Source organism: Malaclemys terrapin, chromosome 12 (assembly GCF_027887155.1).
Source record: "Malaclemys terrapin pileata isolate rMalTer1 chromosome 12, rMalTer1.hap1, whole genome shotgun sequence".
Lineage (NCBI taxonomy): Eukaryota > Metazoa > Chordata > Testudines > Emydidae > Malaclemys > Malaclemys terrapin.
The window spans coordinates 9,140,660-9,159,582 of record NC_071516.1 but is presented as its reverse complement, the minus strand read 5'-3'; the positions used below and the strand labels follow the sequence as shown (position 1 = coordinate 9,159,582).

The window sequence follows — 18,923 nt, the reverse complement described above, 5'->3', positions numbered from 1 at the left end:
AAAGTTTAGCTTCAGTGTGATCAGAATGTTGTGTTTTGATAAAATCTAAATGTTTTGTTCCAATTTTGACTTTACATATTATAATTTATATTTTAATAATTGAAATGAAAAGATGTTTTGAAATAGGAAATCAAAACATTCTGCTCCAAAAAGGTCTAACAAGTACCAACCTTATCCGAATGCTTCGCTCCAGCAGCTTTTTGTTTTTGTTTTTCCAAAATGAAATGTCAAAATTTTGTAAAAAAGTTTCACTTTTGATAAATTGGAATTTTCCTCTGGAAGAACCATCAGTTGGAAGATTTCCTACTAGCTCTATGTGGGAGGCATTTTAATATTAACCCATCCCTTATCTCCACCCCTTTCTACGGCCTAGGTGAAATACTGGACCCTCTGAAGTCCATAGCAAAACTCCTATTGACTTCAATGATGCCAGAATTTCACCTCACCCTGTTTTTCATTTGATTTTTTAGCACATTGTTAAACTGAAGGGCAGAATTGATACCAGTTTCTTATTCCTGAATGAACTGGAAGAAGCTCTAAGCATCATGGGTAAACCTTCAAAGAAACGGAACATTATAGTTGATACTCCTTAAGTGAAAAATGTTGTAATTAAAATTTGCTGCCTCCCCCTAACTCCATGCAATTCTGATAGTGTGATTCTTGATATTGATGTCACCTAAAAAATTAAATACCTGAGAGCAAAATCTACATGTAGAAAATTGAGTTAAAGAAATCTCATAAAAATAAATATTCTATATAATAGCAGGGATTTTTTTAAAGCAGCTTATGCTATTAGTGCCCCAGTTGTTTGTTTATTTATTTTATTTCTATGCTAGCAGAGATTCCCTTGAGAGATTAACACCATGGACTAATGCACAGATGGGGCGAGATACTTGAAAGTCATCTGAATATTAAGAATTTAAATCTTTAGCCTCAGTGATTTGAACAGAAAAGCCAATTATGGGGCTGAATTAGTTTTCAAATTAAACTGCAATTTAAGACTTGTGAAATTAATCCTTTAAGGCATAGAGTTGCATTTATACATAGACTTGTATGAAGCACTGAGGTTCTGAATTCCTGGCTCTTTCCTCTCATTACCTGATAGTACAGTTAGCAAAGAGATGCTCATCATCCTGAAGGTTGTATTTCCACTTAAATTACAAGTGGGGGGAGTGCCGTAGGTGGTAAAATTGTTTGAGAGAGGAAATGAAAATGGCAAAGGTAAAGTTCCAGAGTCAGTGGCAATAAGAACCATCATTTTTAAATGCTGGCAGGAGACAGTAAATGAAAAACGCTTCCTTCCCTTTTGAATTTGAATTAATCCAAAAACACTATGTTGAAGCTAATAATCGCAACTTTAATACAGTCAGTGTTGTTTTACAAGCTTGGAGGCAAATAATTTTCATTATTCTTTATTTAAGGCCTTGATTCAGCAAGGCACTTAAACATGTGCTTAAATCTCACTTAAGCCAATCTGACTTGCTTAAGGAATTTGCTGAATGAGGATAAACTTAAATATGTGCTTAAAGTTAAGCACGTCTACAAGTGCTTTGTCCTATCAGAGCCTTAGTAAATGAGGCGTATTCAGAAAAATACAAGTCAAAGACATCAGAACATACTCATGAACTGGAAACAGTGAATTACCACTTACCACATCCCAACATCAATGTGTATATGTGACTATGTAGGGCCAGGTCTTCATCATATGTAAATTGATATAGCTATATTGATTTCAGTGGAATTACAGTGATTGACACAACTAAGGATCTGATCCACAGTGAAAGAGAGACTTATACTTGAAACTGTATGTCAAAGCGCATGTGTGGGGTGAGTGGGTGTAGCCCCAGAAATATGATGAAAGTATCTCAAACATATAAGCTGCTTCTTTCACTCTTGAAATTGTGGAGTATTATTCTCGTTAGTTTTGGACAAAATTAATGATACCTGTACCCTTAAAAATCTAAGCCTTTTCTCTACCAAATGAAAAAGGAGACCTAAAATGGATGCAATTTAGGTGTCACACAGCAAGAGAAGAATCTGCCTCTCTCAACATGACCCAGATTTACTCACTTCAGTCATTATTACCATTCATGATCAAATTCCACATTACTATGTATACAGTGAAATCTTGTGGGGGATCCTACCCTGCGTGAGAGTGTGTTTTTCTAATTGCATTTTCTTCCTAATCAGCACTAGAGCTAGGAAAGCATAGAAATAGCAAGAATATCATGTCCTTAAAGGGATAACACTTAAAAACTCATCTGATTGCCTTATTAGCACAATATGACTCAGCAGTTTTCTCAGTCTTACCAGATGCATTATCACTATGTTCATCATACAGCCCATTTAAATATCTTAATGCTGCCTCAGTCTGTTCAGGATAGAGGCTAATCTCATCCTTGCATTTTGTAAACTATTAAAAATGGCTTCATCCGACCCACTCTCTTCTCTCTCTGACACGTTGCACCTAAATTTAGGACAGACAATATCTTCTTTCAAGTCTTTTGCTCAGCCAAGCACCATTCTGAGATAAGAAAGTTCTCATATGCAACCACATTGTACTGCTTTCCGTTTTGTGTCAAAACTGGGTAGTTGTGAAATAGTTTGCTTACTTACTTTTTAGTATAGAAACAGCCAGTCCCAGTAGCAATGCAGTGAATTATAGGGCTCAAGAAGAAAAAAATCCACATCCAAAAACTCTGATACTTTTCCCTTCAAAGAAAATGGCCAAGTTGATATAAAGAAAAATTGGTTGAAATAGTCTTCTGAGACCAGTCTGGAAATAAATTATAGCAATGCAGTAGCCCATCCACTGCAATGTTTTTACCAAACAACCACAAATGGTTGTATGTATGCCTATGTATACCTAGGGGAAAACATAATCAAGACACATTGTTTAAAAGAATAGAAACAAATAAGTTGATAGCAGTGGAGAGTTGTGAAGCATCATGCTAATCAGGCTATAACTATTCTTCCAGGGGTCCTCCAGCAAGTAGTTAATAGTCAAAAACAATCAAGAATCTGGTCCTTTGTTGAATCTGCCGTTGGTTTTGTGTGTGTGTGTGTGTGTGTGTGTGTGTGTGTACTGACTGTGTGTCTGTAACATATTGTGCAAGAAAACTATGCACAATCTACACAGTTTTCCCTTGTAGACTAAAGGACAAATTTTCTGCTGACCTAACTGTATTGAAGTCAGTGAACTTTGGCCCTACCTGTTCACCTAGCATCACCAAGTCTTATCAGACTACAGCAAATGAAAATATCTAAATACAATTGAAAGGATGGAATAGGTGTCAAGCACATCTTGCATCTTTTCTGGAGACATCCTGTGCAGCTGCTGTGACAGATCCAGCAGTTTCCTTCAATATCCTTATTGTCTTAAGTTTGTCTCTTTGGGTCTACTGTACTAAATGCAAAGTTTATATATTATTCTGGGCCAGGATTGTATGCAACTTCTCTAGGGGAGAGATGTGATGAGAAGCCTGAACGAACAAAGGACTATATCGAACAATGTGCCAGACAAGAATGGTCTTTTCAGACAATACATGTGTTCCTGGAAAATACCTAAGGAGAGGTTAACGCATATCTCTCACCTCTGGTTATGCAAAAATCCAGTCTTTTGAAACTATGCCCCGAGGAGACTGTTTTTGTCTGCTGATCACCTATTACATGAGACCAATCTCATAAACCTAAGCTGTATAAAGAAAAGACTATCTATTCATTGGTGTGCCGTTTCTGAGCTAAAGCTGTGAAAGCTTGTAACCACAGAAAACTCCTTTGTGTGGTTTGAAGGACTGACTCCTACCAGAGCCCTTGTTGGAACTGGGAGGTGATCTCTGGTAAGCTTATTAGCATGTTAGTAGGTTTTTTAATATGTTTTCTCCATAATGCTTTCACTTTAAGAATAAATGTGCTTGCTTATAAAGAGATGTGTGGTAACCTGTGATTGCTGGCAATTACAGCTGTTCATAACCTTTGGAGAGAAAGTAAAGCACACACACTGGCTTGTTTAGGCAGTCTGGCTTGCTGAGAATATGACAGTGTAGGTATTGAACAGTGCAGGTTGGGAAAAACTCCAGTCAGGAGCAAGAGAGATATGGGTCTCTGCTCAAGAGAGTTGACAGCTGAGGATCTGGGGCCCTAGAGTGGGAGCCCTTGCTGGACCATGGAGGGAAAACATTGGTGCAGTTGCCCTGATACATTCTTCCAGTTCTCAATCTGGTGTATATTAAGTACCATCATTGTATATTTTGTTTCTTTAGTTGCATTAATGGCCTCTCTCATAACTCAATTCTACAGAGTAATGTGGATAGATTTTCTGCTGTGCACTTTAATTTCCACTCTGTCATGAAAAAAAGTCTAACATTTTTTTATTCTATTTTGGAAATTATGAAACTATATTTTATAATTGTATAGATCACTTTCTCAGTGAAAATTCAAGATACACAATGGTATTGTGCAGTGTGTGTGGAGGCCCAGATTTTGTAAAGAAATGTCTGCATAATTTCACTATTTGCATATGCATTTGCCATCGGACATCTGTCTTTCTGTTTGCATGCACAGTTATAGCTGTGCAATATGTGTATGTGCAAATTAGGCATGCAAATACATTCATGCTTTTATGCAAATTGTGTTGGTTGCTTACAGTTTTGAATATTTTGTCCTAAATCTCTCTTATTCCACTTTTTGAGTTTACTGTGAGAAGCAAGCGGTTCCATTTACTAAACTGCCTCATAAGCTGAGGCTCATCCATTTGTACTGAAGTCTGTTTTGTCTTTCTTCGAGTTTTACTTCATATAACTTCTCTGTGGTGCTTTCAGTCTCACCAGGCTGCAGACTACATTCCCAAATCATACAAGAGTTAACCTCAAATCTGGCTATACCTCTGTGTGATTTGTACTCAGTGCATTCATTAGTTTTCTTTCCCAAGATGTTTATTTTGTTCTTCTGTTCCAGATGACAGCACCCTTTCTGATTTTTTCAATCATCTCTCTAAACCCACTTGTTCTCTTTATTCACATTAGGTTGTCTCTTTGTGCCTTGTTTGAGGTTGACAATCTGATGTCTCCAGTAATTAGGGAGTGACATCGTCTGTGAATTAGGTTAATTGCTTGAAAGGTCAAAATATGCCATTGATTACAAAAAAAAAATGGTAAAAGAGCATGCCAGGAGCTATCAGCTACTCCCCAGGGAGTGGCATCTGAAAGGAAAGTGCTGCTTCTACTTTACTTTTCTGTCTATGTGATGCAGGATACAGTTTAGATTAGACATATTTGCGATTTATTACATCTGCAACAGAATTTCAAGCATCTGTCTCATCTCCATGCCTTGCACTTGTTCATTTAGTTGACACTATTTATTTATTTTGATGACACTACTGCATAAATTTGGTGGGTCTGATTCTCATTTTGCATTTGGGGTAATGAGAATGTAAAAATGGCTTTTTATCATCTATTTAATCCATTTTTTGTGCACGGTTGAGCTTTAGTCTTAGGTACTACAGCAGTTGTCTCTATGCTGGCCTCAAGTTCATATCTTCTAAATTGCCTCTTCTATCATCTTCACTACTTCTACATTTAGTAATGACAACTCTCCCTATTCTTCATTCATTACATTGATTATCCAGACAATACTTCATTGATTTGAAAATAGTTATTCTGGCATTTCAGTGGCTTCCAAGTCTTGCCTCTCCTTATTTGACTAAAATAGTAGGTTTATTTTATTTCCTTCTCACTCTCGCAGGCTATGGCTATGCACTTGTGTCTGTCGTCCTTTCCTGTGCTTAAAACTTTGAATGATCATGGTTTTAGTTTTTGCCCCCCTCATCCTTAGCTGACAAAATACAAGGAGTGAAATCCTGGCCCCATTGACATCAATGACAAGACTCCTGTTCCTTCACCCAAGAAAGTTTAGAAGGTCCCTAGGTCAAAATATAATGCTTAGTTTAGCCAGGGCTATTCTGATTCTGATTTGATTTTATATATTGTTAACTCCAAGTGGAGAAAGTACTGGACTGGACTCAGGAGATCTGGGTTTTATTCCCAGCTCTTCTTCTAGATGACATTAGGTAAGTCACTTCCCCGCTCTGTGCCTCAGTTTCCCCATCTGTAAAATGGGGATACGGTCAGTGATCTCCCTTGTAAAACACTTTGAGATCTTCTGATTAAAAAGTGCTGTATAAGAGGTATTATTATGTTTCATATTCATATGTATGGGGTTGTTCTCGGGTTCTACAGTGCTTCATGAAGGACCTGAATTTTGGTGTATCAAACACAGCTGGTCACAGCTGTAATGTGCACCATTTACAGACAAGAGTAACTCTTGCACTTATTTCAGTTGTAAAGGATAATGGTTAAAAGTGGCAATCCCAAAATGTCCTACTCCTCCATAAGCATGTTTTCTGCTTTCATCTGTTCCCTGGATGGTTTAAAAGAATATCAGCCCTCCAAAACAAGAGCTTCAGTGGACCAAAAATGCCAATGCCAGATTCTCTGTGAATTGTTGTGGCTCCATTGGTGCCTTTTGTTTACATTAAGAATCTGTCCCTCAGCGTGGAGGCTGGATGAAAATCATGCTCTGGTCTGGCAAACTGGCAGAAGATTGAAATTGACAAGTTTGCTTCTCAGAAAAAGAGTCTTGTCCATTTCACTTTTTGCTGGAATCAGAATGAAATCATCAAGGAGAGGAGAACAAAGGCAAAGTGCAATTTTCATACACAAATCCAAGATGGACAATGGACTGATTCAGCCTGGAACTTGAGATTTTCAGATGGTTGCTGCCTTCAACACTGAAGCAATATTTAAAAGTTATTATTGTAAATGGAGGAGAAGTATTCATATAACTGTAGAACCCAGAGAACATATTCAGGTTTGGGATCCCGTTGTGTACAAATATAGGACCAGATTTTGCCATCTTTATTCTCCGAGCCATATCTTATTCTGCAAGAGATTTTCTTGGAATGAATGGTATTGCTTGAAGAGTAAGGTACTATTCAACACGAGTAAGGGTTTGAGAATCTGACCCAGGGAGTATAAGACAGCAATTATCAGGATGCTTTTAAATGAGAAATTGTCAGTTTTAGGAGAGTATTATACAAATTTTGTGCCACTTTTAAAGCATGAACTTTCCATCAGTGATAACTTTATTCTTCTACCAAACATTGGTATGTAGAACATTCACTACATGATCTTTGCAATTTGGGGGGGGGGAGAATAAGGAGGAAGGGGAGGATTCCATCAGTTCAAAGCCATTATTAACTTGGGTTAATGAAGATCTAATGTAATATGGTCATCACTACATGTCTGCACATAATGATTCATTCCTTTTCTATGGGGAGATGATTAAATTAAGTATCTTGTAAGACAAAATTAGACTGAGAAGGTTAACCAACCTTTAATGATTCTGTAACATTTACCAGCCATTTAAAAACATAAACTGTAAGACACAGCTCAATAAAGAATTAATGCTATCACTGAAAACTGCATGGAGTTTTAGCGTGTCTGTTTCTACACAAGAACAGACGCGGTGGGGGTTATTTTATGTACTTATTGCATTGGTATGAGGCATAAAGGACAGCGTGGAAGGCTTTTTGTTTCTTGATAAATGCCCCATTAGCTCTGCATTAAGTCTAACTAATAAACATCAGTCTTGTTTTTATCCAGCTTAGAATAGAGGTAATTATGATGCAATTGTAACACGAAAGCATTAGAGGCCATCTTTTCAAAGAGGTGTGAGTGCGACTGTTCTCCGATTTTGTTTGCACAATTGTAAATCTTAACACTGTGAAAACCCAATCTTTACTGCACAGAAATGAGGTTGCACAGAAAGAGATCAGAGGTTGAAGACAAAGGGAAAGCGAGGGCAGCAATTAGTCTGCAGTTCTTTATTGTTAACATCTGAGCCAGAAAGAATCCACCTTGCCAGTCAGATCCTAGGATGACTTTGCAGAGCTAAACATTTGAGTGCATGCATCCATGCATGTATTTAGAGATTCAAATATAATCTTTTTTTTTTTTTACTTTTATTTTTCCTTATCAAATGGGTATATACAGTATGATCTTGAGTCACTGAGATACAAGGAACCCCACAAAGCCAGTTTTACATAGTAACTTTTCAATGCAGAACTGCACTTTAGTAATCATTTCCAAACCAAACCATCTTAGGGTTTGGGGAAGTTAGTGCCAAGTCTCTAGGATGTGAATATGAAGCACAAAAGCTAACTCCCTGTGTAGAAACTCTCATTCTGCACTAAGTGGATTAATCATCTTTACCAGCCCCCGCTCCTCTGGACATCATATATTCTGTAAGGCTCTATCTTGCACTTAATGGTTTCTTTATCACTTCCTCTAATCATGTGCGCATCCCACAGAAAGCCCAATCAATCTGAAGGGGATGTTTTCACATAGTGACACTCATAGGGTATGTCTAGGCAGGGGCTGGAGATGTAATTTTTAGCTCAGGGAAACATACCCATGCTTGCTCTGATCAATCAGTGTAGTCACAGCAGCACTAGCAGTGGGACAAGATAGCTGCTCCGAGTATGTGCCCGGGGTTTCAGATGGGATCATCCTTGGGCAGCTAGCTTGCACCTGCTGCTTGCGCTGCCACGGCTGCATTGCTATTTTTAGCATGCTAGTTCAATCAGAGTTAGTGTGGGTATGTCTACCTGAGCTGGAATTACCCCATCAGATCTAGCATACGCAAACCCTCTGTCTCAGGTAGGCAGGAGATAGGGGCAATGGATGCCTTGCTATTTCATATATTCAACTATCATCTGGTTGAAATAAATTTGCATTACTTGACAAAGTAATGTTCAGAAGGCTGCATTCGTTGTAAAATGGAAGGCATGCACTGTCAAGTTCAGATTCCTGGTGTCTTCTTTTTAATGGTAGATCAGCTATGCCGTGTCATATGTTAACTTTGACTCAGTTGAGATATGAACTTGGCACATTAGTTAATGAAGAGCTAATGTACAGTACTCTTGTCAGCACTATCTGCGCATGATAATTCAATCAGTTGCTTGGGAGGGTTGTTCAACAGGTGTAACAAACTTGATTTAATATTGACATGATTTACTAGGTGGTGTATTTTATTTAATATATGTTGTACCTGAAGTGATAAATGTTTCTATTTCAACAGGTTATCTACAGATATTCATAGATCATGTGTATATTTTAGTGCAATTATATCGAATACGTCTTTCAGATGATGTGTTTCAGCATGTGATACACTACCTGGGTTTGGTCAATGTTCTGTGCTTCATCAGTTCATGTGTTCTCTTTTAATGAGGTCTGGGTTGTGCATTGTGTTCGTGCACTAGCTCTTTAGATCAGAAATGCACTAAGTTCATGCTTTGCAGAAGTAAAGTGCTGAGTAGTTGTATTAATTATCAGAAACCCATGACAGCTTCAAATCCTGTCTCGGGTTACGAGGGAAAATGGTTTGGTCATTTCATTCTAGTCCTGCATCTTAAAAACCACCTTGTAATTCATCACAGTTGGCAGTGGCTGACCCAGAAGTGGAACGGTCTGGCGTGCAACACTTTAGCAAGGCTGCTTGGAACAGCCTTCACAGTGTCCGTCCATGACGTCGGGTGGAAAAGACCAGTGGGATGATAATGGCCATTTCTTTGCATGCACGCTGGCACACGGCCTGCACTGTTAGTCTGTTACTTCCATTTCTGCTCAATTCAAACACATACACTATATGGGCTAGATTGGGCTGTCCTTACATTGGTGAATCCTTACTCAAATGAGTACCCCCATTAACATCCGTAGGAATCCTCACCTGAGTAAGGGCTGTACAGTCTAGCCCGATATATGTGCCTAGATACTACAATGATGAGTACTGTAGAAATAGATATATTTTATTTCAATTAAAAATACACAAATAAGTATCCCTATGCAAACTATTTAGATGCGCTGACAGTAGTTAAATTTGCAATCACAAAGATGCCCAATACCACAGCAGCTTATGCCCATCCCACTCCACCTAGATATATACAGAATATGTGTGTGTGTGTTTATGGTATTCATTTCAGCAGGCCATATTTTAACAATGTACCTTTTTTTAACTGTACGCTACGATACCCTGAGAAGGTGTCCAGCAAGAGCTGTGTCTTGGTTAAGATGGAGTAAATATGTATAATACTGAATACAGAATACACACAATAATGGTAGAATTGTCACGTGCCCTTAAGACAGTGCACCTTTGCACACGGGTTACAGCATGGAGAGCAGAGCAGATTCTGTAAAGCTGTTACTCTCCTCCAACAGAGCCAGGCAGGAATTAAGTGGGCAGGTGAAGGGAATGGGCACATTGGTTGCATCCATCCACATATCAGGCAGCAGAGCAGAGATGGCATAGAGGGGGAAGTAATCTGCTACTAGTGTATACTAGGTATTGGATGGTGGAATGCTATCAGCTGACTTCCTTCTTGGAGCAAAGAGGGAACCAGAGAAGGAAATGTGACTTTCTCAAAATCTACAGAACCCATCCCAGCTACTTGCCACCCTTACATGTGGCAACTTGTTATGCTACAAGCTAGGCATTAATGTCAAGTTCCCCAAACCTTTTCTGCTTCCTGCTAATTTGGATCTCACAATAGAAAATTATAATATTCACACATGAGAATCAGAGCAGATTGAAGCAAGAGCCGCAGCTGCCTGGTTCTCAGTTCACATCATAAGAGACATTTAACATGTCTCGTGTGTCCTTATGGGGTTGCAGGTCAAGGACAACTGATATAATCAGTTTTATTATTTTTTTTAAATTAATAATGAGATATCCATCTCCTAGAACCGGAAGGGACCTTGAAAGGTCATCGAGTCCAGCCCCTTGCCTTCACTAGCAGGACCAAGTACTGATTTTGCCCCAGATCCCTAAGTGGCCCCTTCAAGGATTGAACTCACAACCCTGGATTTAGCAGGCCAATGCTCAAACCACTGAGCTATCCCTCCCATAGTTTTCTAGAACTGCAGTGTATAAAATTTTATTGGTCAAAGTGCTGCATCGAGGGAAACAAGGGTGAAGGGAAAGAAAAGCCATGAAGCCCAATCCTACAAAGCCTCACCTGGGTTGTCATTCTTCTTCATAGGAGCTGTCTCAATGAGATCAATGGAATTACTCACATGAGTAAGAATTTGCAGAATCTGGGACTTCGTAAATTCCTACACCTAGGCATCTCTCGTGAATATAAAAGAATCTTCTTTGCTTCCTATCGGCAATGTAGTGTACCAAACAACTTTTATTTCTGAACTGTTATGTTTTCTTGCACCGAAAACTAAATCATGAAATCTGTTTCTCTAGAGCCTGGTGTTTTGGATTCATGAGTGTATTACAGTGTGTATTATATCTCCTAAAATAGATTTTATTTTCTCTTCCATTTTCATTAACCATAAGTTTTGACATTCTGCTCAGAGATTATTATCTCTATGGAATGCATTAAGATAACATAAATTTCAAATCAAACATCTTGTGCAACATGTTTTCTATTGAAATTTCTCCTATTAAGCATTTATCTAAGGATGGATTCTTTGCTGGTATCAGTTTTCTCATCATTACTGTTTTTACAGGAGAAAAAAAGGGAATGCTACAAGAGAAAGGAGAACAAATCATAACTCATGCAATCTTGTTCCAAGTCAATGTTCCCTTCTTCAGCCCAAGTTTATTGATCAGAAAAAATTTAAGGTGTTGAATACTTTGTTCTCATTTCACAGATGAGGGCCAGGATTATTGTAGAAAAACAGGACTTTCGCGTATCACAGGAATTTGCCTTACACATTTTTTAAAAAGCTAAAATAGCAAAATTCACAGGGATCTGTAGTACCATAGAGAACAAAGACAGCTTGGTTGTGCAAGCTGGAAAGAGTCCTGTAGGACTATGTGCACCTGCACAAGGATGTGATACTGTTGGGGAGCTTCCCACTAGCACCCCAAAGGTGGTAGCTATCCAAAAGTGGGGCAAAGCAGTGTGATTAACTGCGGTACACACTGCGGTGGCTAGTATAGCTGGCTGAGTTCAGAAGGACATGTGTGCTGCCACCATTGAAGGAGTGCCCATTTAGAGTGAGCTAGAATCCCTGCTGAGACCCCTTAGCGCCTCCTCCAGTGTGGGCCATGGATTGCCAGCCATAATCTGTCCCTCACTATGCATGACTCTCAAATGAGGAGTGTAATAGCGATGCCCTCCGTTTTTCTACTGATTCTTGTTTGTTGCTGTGGCCAGTAAACTTGGTCCAGGCCTGCTTTCCCCTTTCTCTTGTTTGTATACCTTATCATCAGTTACATATATTATTGGAGATCGTTATTTGTAAGCAGTGTGTGCCCATCTTTTAAGTCATTCTTTCCACCCAATAATAACAAATGTTAGGCTGCAGTGCATCAGCTATTGGGAGGGGAGGGGGGTCATAAGACCATGCAGCTGCAGGAGTCCATCCAATCAAGCAACATCCTCTACTATCATCATGATAATTTCCCTCTTTAGCAGAACACCCTGCTGCCAAACTCCAGTGATAATAAGCCTGTCATTGTGCTCCTAGCAATATCTGGAAAATAGGCTTTTTGCAAGGCAAATGAAGAAGCTGATGATTAGCAAGAAACAAACCAACGATTCAATACATTGCTGGCCACACATACCAAACCATTGATTTCCCTCCCTGCTGGGCAGCAGCTGTTTGGTTTGCTCTGCAGATAAGCCTTGTTTCTGCACTGAAATGGTGCTGGCACTGGAGTGATGGACTTCTTTATTGCAGGATTTGGAGGCATGGGGCAAGCCATGCTGCAGTGGTGCATGTTGGTGGATCCTTCTGAAGTTGCTGAGAACCCTAGGAGACCTTGTGCTGCTAAATTCTAGAAATAGTCTCATAGCAAGGTAACTGGGCTGATTTTTGGAAGGAGAAATCTATACCTCTGGGAGAAGGCACAGGAAGCTGCAGAGGGCAAACGTTGCCTTAAAACATACAATCTTTGAAAAAACTATAAGGCTGGAGTTGATAATGAAACAGGGGAAGGTTGGTTATATATGATCATTGTCCTTCCAGCGTATCCAATCCAAACAGGGATAGTATTTTCACAATATGCTTCTTGGCTAATTAGGTAGATTTCAAATGTGATGTTCTTGCCTATAACATTTCTGAATGAAGCGCAGGTTTCCAACTCACCAGCAACGCATTACTGCCGATTGAAAAGATATTGATGTTTTGTTTTCTCTTATTTCAAGGGACCTATGTGATGACGGTGACTGCAAATGATGCTGATGATAGTACTACAGCCAATGGGATGGTGAGATATCGGATTGTCACTCAGACCCCACAGAGTCCATCACAAAACATGTTTACCATTAATAGTGAAACAGGAGACATTGTCACAGTGGCTGCTGGACTTGACAGAGAGGTGAGTTTGAAAGAAAAAATATAGATGTTTCTGGTTGTCACTGATTTACTGAACTGTAAAATCCAGATTCGGATTTACACCCAAATGTCCTAAAGTTTGGAGCCATTTGTATTCAGAGTGAAGCCATGAGGTTCAGATCTGGATGTGACTTGCACAAAGTCCAGAGATGAGGATCTTTGAGTTCTGGTTTGGGCCTTTTGTCCTAATCGTCAGCCGTCTATGAAACTGTGGGATAGTCTTAAAAGTTTTAAAAGCCTTATCCCTGGATAACTTAAACAAAGCCGTGGAAAATAAACTGTAGAGAACAGTCCTTCACCAATTGTAGGAGTGGGAGGATGCTGAACATTTCTTAAATATAATGCTAGATCCCAAACACTGCTTCATTATCAGGCATTAAAAAATTCACCCACTAGTGTTAGAGAACCAGCGTGGTCCCACTTAATAGTGATTACGTTGACAACATTAGGAAAATGTCTGCTGCTGTATATTAAGGCACATGTGCTTTTGTTTCGAGAAGCACTCTTCTCTAAATAGATCTTCTTGCTGTCATTATAGAATATGCAAATATTTCCAAATGGAAAAAAAAAACTATGTTAAGTTATAAAAACTACACTCCACCAGCACAGATTAGCTAAAGTGAGTCTCACAAGTCCCCTCCCCACACCTTCTTGGGAAACGCGCTTCTTATTAGAGAAAGTCAGGGTGAATCCAATGGGAGGCTTTCCAACCTCTCACAGAAAAAATGATCAGATTAGCATAAATGCTAGGATGTCCTGTCCCCAGAATCAGTCACTAAGTAGAACAGAAACGGAAGTGGAATTTCTTGCCCCTAAATTAAAACCAACTGGGTTAGCCTGGGCAGTGGAGATTCCTGTCCTCAAAATCCATTCTGATTAGCTGGTGGTGGAGGAAGAATTTATGCCATGTCTTTTTCTCCATTGTCCTATGATTGGTTGAGTTACTACCTTTCAAATGTCAAACATGGCAATCTTATTTTCTGAACTACGTAAAAGAGATTGGTAGTGCTAGTTGTTTACTGTACTGTGATATCCCACTAATAATACGATGAACACTCTTTAAAAAAAAACACAACAGGATCCACACCTTGCTATAGTTAAATTTACCAAGGTGTTCTTGGTTTTCGCCATTTTAAATCTAGGTGGCAGTACCACAAAGGTAAATATTGCAGTGCAAGTCCAGTGCCCAGTGTACCATGTTTTTAATGGACGCCTTCCAAAAATGAGTTAAATTATCATCTTGTTCCTCCCTTAACTATGCAACCCATTTGTCTCTCTGGATAGAGACTAAATGGGTAAGAGATCCATTCAGAGGACCGGTGAACTGATTGGTTGTCTGAGATGCCAAAATTGTAGGAGTGGGAGGATGCTGAAATTTTCCATCACTGTTTCTCCATTTTATTCAGTCACTACAAGCTGCCTTCACTGTGTGTCAAGGCATCTAGGTTCCAACGCACTCTGTGGAGAGTTGGCTGCTGAACGCTTTACTCAAATACCTCAGGCTGCCTTTTGCTTCGAGGCTACACTGAGGCTTCAGGATTCCATGCCGCTTCCATGCATCTCAGTTCAGCCTGGGAGCAGAAATCCTAAACACAGCCTCAGAGCAAGGGAAGGTGGCCGCTGGTGAACACAGAGAACTCGATAGAAACATTGACAGTAAGTCAGCAACAGCAGGCAGAAGAGGGCCCCTGTGGCAGTCAGAAAGATTTGGAATAGAAACAAGGGGTGCTGGATGGAGCTGGCACAGAACTGGGGCTCCCTCAAGGCACAGTGTCAGCTAGTGCTGACCCTGAGGGAGAAGGCTCAATGAAACAGTTGTCTGTGGAGCTGGTCAAATGAAAGAAGAACTTTCAAGAGATTGGATGTGAAGACAGGAAACAGAGCTGAGGAAAAAATATAGCACTGTGGTTTGCCTCTTCCACACTCTGATCTAGGCGACTTTGCAAACATGACAGGGGGCATTTCCACACTCTCTATTTACACAATCAGAAACTTAACTGAATCATGAGCAGATAGCTTATCCCAGGCAATGCAAGAGCCTGTTGCAGACTTGTGGTAGAAGAGAAGTTATAGGCAGCAGAGGAATCACTCATAGCCCTCCTAGAAATGACAGGACAGCAACCAGGTACCCAAAGCTGGATCCTAAATCCTGAAGATGAAATCCTGTGGAAATCAATGGCAAAACTCCAGTTGTCCTACTGACTTTTAGGTCTTAGAGAGGTCCTAGTTTTTTAGTAATTTCAGTGGCGTAGGGCCAGGGGTGCAAGGCAAAGGAAGAGCAAATCAACTTAAAAATTCACTGGCCAAAACAATCAAAAAAACAAAGGCAGAATCTTTGCTTCCCACCCCCCACCTTTATCAGCTAGCGCAGGGATGGGAAAACTTTTTGGCCCCAGGGCCACATTGGAGTTACAAAACTGTATAGAGGGCTGGATAGAGAAGGCTGTGCCTCCCCAAAAAGCGTGGCGCCCACCCCCTATTCGCCCCTCCCACTCCCCGCCCCCCTCAGAATCTCTGACCCATCCAACCCCGCCCTGCTCCTTGTCCCCTGACCACCCCCTCCTGGGACCCCTGCCCCTAATTGCCCCCCCAGGACTCCATCCCCTATCCAACCCCCCCTGCTCCCTGTCCCCTGACTGCCCCAACCCCTACCCACACCCCCGCCCCCTGACAGGCCCCCCGGAGCAGCATGTCTGGCAGCTGCGCCACCCGGCTGGAGCTAGATACACTGCTGCCCTGCTCAGCAGGAGCTCACAGCCCCGCTGCCCAGAGTGCTGCCCACGCGGCGGTGAAACTGCAGGGGAAGGGGGACAGCAGGGGAGGGGCAGGGGGCTAGCCTCCCTGGCCGGGAGCTCAAGGGCCAGGCAGGACAGTCCCGCAAGCCGGATGTGGCCCGCGGGCCATAGTTTGCCCATCTCTGAGCTAGCAGGTGAAATATTTCTAAGGCCATGTCTACACTATAGTGCCTGTGTTACCATAGCTATGCTGGGATAGCCCCTGTGTAGGCTCTGCATATGCTGACAGAAGTTCTTTTGCCAGCGTAGTAAGTCCACCTCCCCTAATGACATTAGCTATTCCAAGAGAATCTCTCTTCTGTCAGTTTAGTTGCGTCTACACTGCAGGTTCTGCCCACATAGCTATGTACCCTGGAAGTGTCAATTTTTCACACTCCTAGCCAGCACAGTTTTGCTGGCACCAACTTCGTAATGTAGACCAGGTCTAAGGCTCTCAGAAGAAGCTTGCATTTTGGGCCATCTTCCCTGTGACTTTATTCCTAGGAAATTGAGGCCCGGTAGCAGTAAGTAGTTGGAAATAGAATATTGACCGTCCCATAGTACAAGGTACAAGGTTGGACAAAAGACATAGCTGGGTACAAGGTTGAACAAAAGACAATGAAACCAAACCTCTCAGGTCCTTCGTGCTCCCTAAAGCAATACAATGTGTTTATTCACAGTGTCTTTGTTGCTTTTCAGGTGGCACCAAGATAATATTTGGAATTGGAGTGAAGAATTTATAATTTATCAACATAAAATCTTTTTTTCTCAAATCTAAATAGAAACCTGTATCTGGGAACTTTACTAACCAGACCGCAAATGTGTGTTGAATTCTTGAAAGAAAGGGGACTAAATTAGGTTGTGTTGTCTGTCCATTGTTAGGAGCAGGAGCCAAATTGGAGCAGGATTTTGAGCTCTGGATTATAATGTTAACAAGTCTGATCCGTGTGGGTGAAGTTCCTAAAAGATACATTCTATGGGCTCAAACCAACATCATAATTTTCTCAAATGTTTATGTACATATCACACTCTCTGTGACATTGGACTGTTAGATTGTATTGATATAGAGCCTCGTTTTCAGTTTACAGTAAGGCCCTTTTACACGGCTCTATAAATGTAACTGTCTGAGCTTTAGTGTCAGTGAGAATCAGGCTCATATTCGAGGTCTAACAACAACACCTTGCATTGGATAAACTAGTTAAACGTGAGTGGTAAAGGTGAGATGGAGAAGACATTTTAGCTCATCCAGTTCAGCATTTCTGTTGCCTGAATGTTCCCTACATTATATTTTTAGTGCTCTCTCAGAGTCTTCATTTAAATATTAATATTGATAAATACTGGCTTCTTGGCAATATGCAGATAAATAGATTACATTCGTTACAGTCGCCAATAAATGATCAGCTTTGCAACTCAGTTTGTGTCATGTGCAGTCTTTCAGCTGACTATCAAGATGGAAGACCTGCAAGAAATCTATTTTGAGGCAAATTCTGGTAATTTAAAGCAACGTATAAACTCTGATTTCTCACAAACTGAGGAGGAAATTAAAAACTCAGCCTCTAAATGTGTCTGACATTGAAGATAGCAAAATGAAAAGCAAAGGTATTAAAATATTGATGGCTTTAAAGTTATCTTACCTGGTTCCCATTAATCTGGATGTAAATATGGTTACAAAGCTCTGTGTCCATTCATTCATTATGACTGTGCTTAATTGAATGGATCCCCAAGGAAGATAAAGAAAATTGGACTGCACTTCATAAAAATTATTAGAGGACAGTTTAGCAAGTCTGATTTAAACTCCTGCCTGCAAAAGGGTAAGAAATGCCAAAGGTGGAACAAAAGAGCATCTATCCCATTGAACTAATAGGAGAAAATGATGGGGTTTTAGAATGTGAAGAACCAAAGATTCAAAGGTACACTGAAACACCAGGCTAACATCAGCAGATTAAAATCAAACACTTGCTCTAAAATAGGCAAAAGTGAAGCAGATGTAAATGGCTGTTGGAGAACATATTAAGACAAGGGAAAATCAGGCAGTGACTAGAGCATGGAATATTTGGATTTGCAAGAAAAGCCATAAAGATATGAGATGGACAGGATATAACTAAACTGTAGGGGAAAAGCCATGCTCTTTTATTTGGTTTATATCAAGCTGCTAGCCAATTGCTAATCATTTTATCTGCTTAATTTAGCAGTATGTCCAGATTCCAATCCTCGTTGTTCTCTCTTTGTCTGCACCACCCAGGAGATAAATGGGCCAAGTGCATCCTATGGGAGTGTGCCACAAACTCGCATCTCTTTCCTATTCTAACAAGTAGCATTTCCCCCTGCACTCATGGGATAGTGACCAGGACCACACCGAGTGTTTATTCTACACTCTCATTGAATCTCAAAATTGTCCCACCAGCCAGGGATCAAACCCAGACTGTCGCTCTGAAGGCCAGTGTGCCAACCACTGAGTTCTTGATGCAGTAATTCAACTCCACCAGCTACATTGATTTATCTTCTGGCAGAATATCTGTCTCAGCAGCACAGTAACCTTCATCGGGTCTACAGCATAGGCAATATCATCCTCTGAAGAGCTCCCGCTACATATTTTATGAATGAGGTCTTTGAGCATGTAAAAAAAAGATACCAAAAAGAGAAAAGGAACTGGCTGATTCCACACACGGCTGGCAGGCCAATAATTGTCGAGACATCTCAAATGTCACCCGGGCTTATTTGAGATAATGAGTATTTCAGC

General features: G+C 40.4%; 1 protein-coding gene across 1 annotated transcript in view; it reads left to right on the top strand.

Moving 5' to 3' along the window:
* Positions 1 to 18,923, top strand: part of CDH4 (cadherin 4) — a 667,107-nt gene that overhangs the window by 528,667 nt on the left and 119,517 nt on the right. The window contains exon 7 of the mRNA XM_054046370.1: positions 13,220 to 13,392. Within this exon, the coding sequence (XP_053902345.1) occupies positions 13,220 to 13,392 (173 nt within the window). The remainder of the gene's footprint in view (positions 1 to 13,219; positions 13,393 to 18,923) is intronic.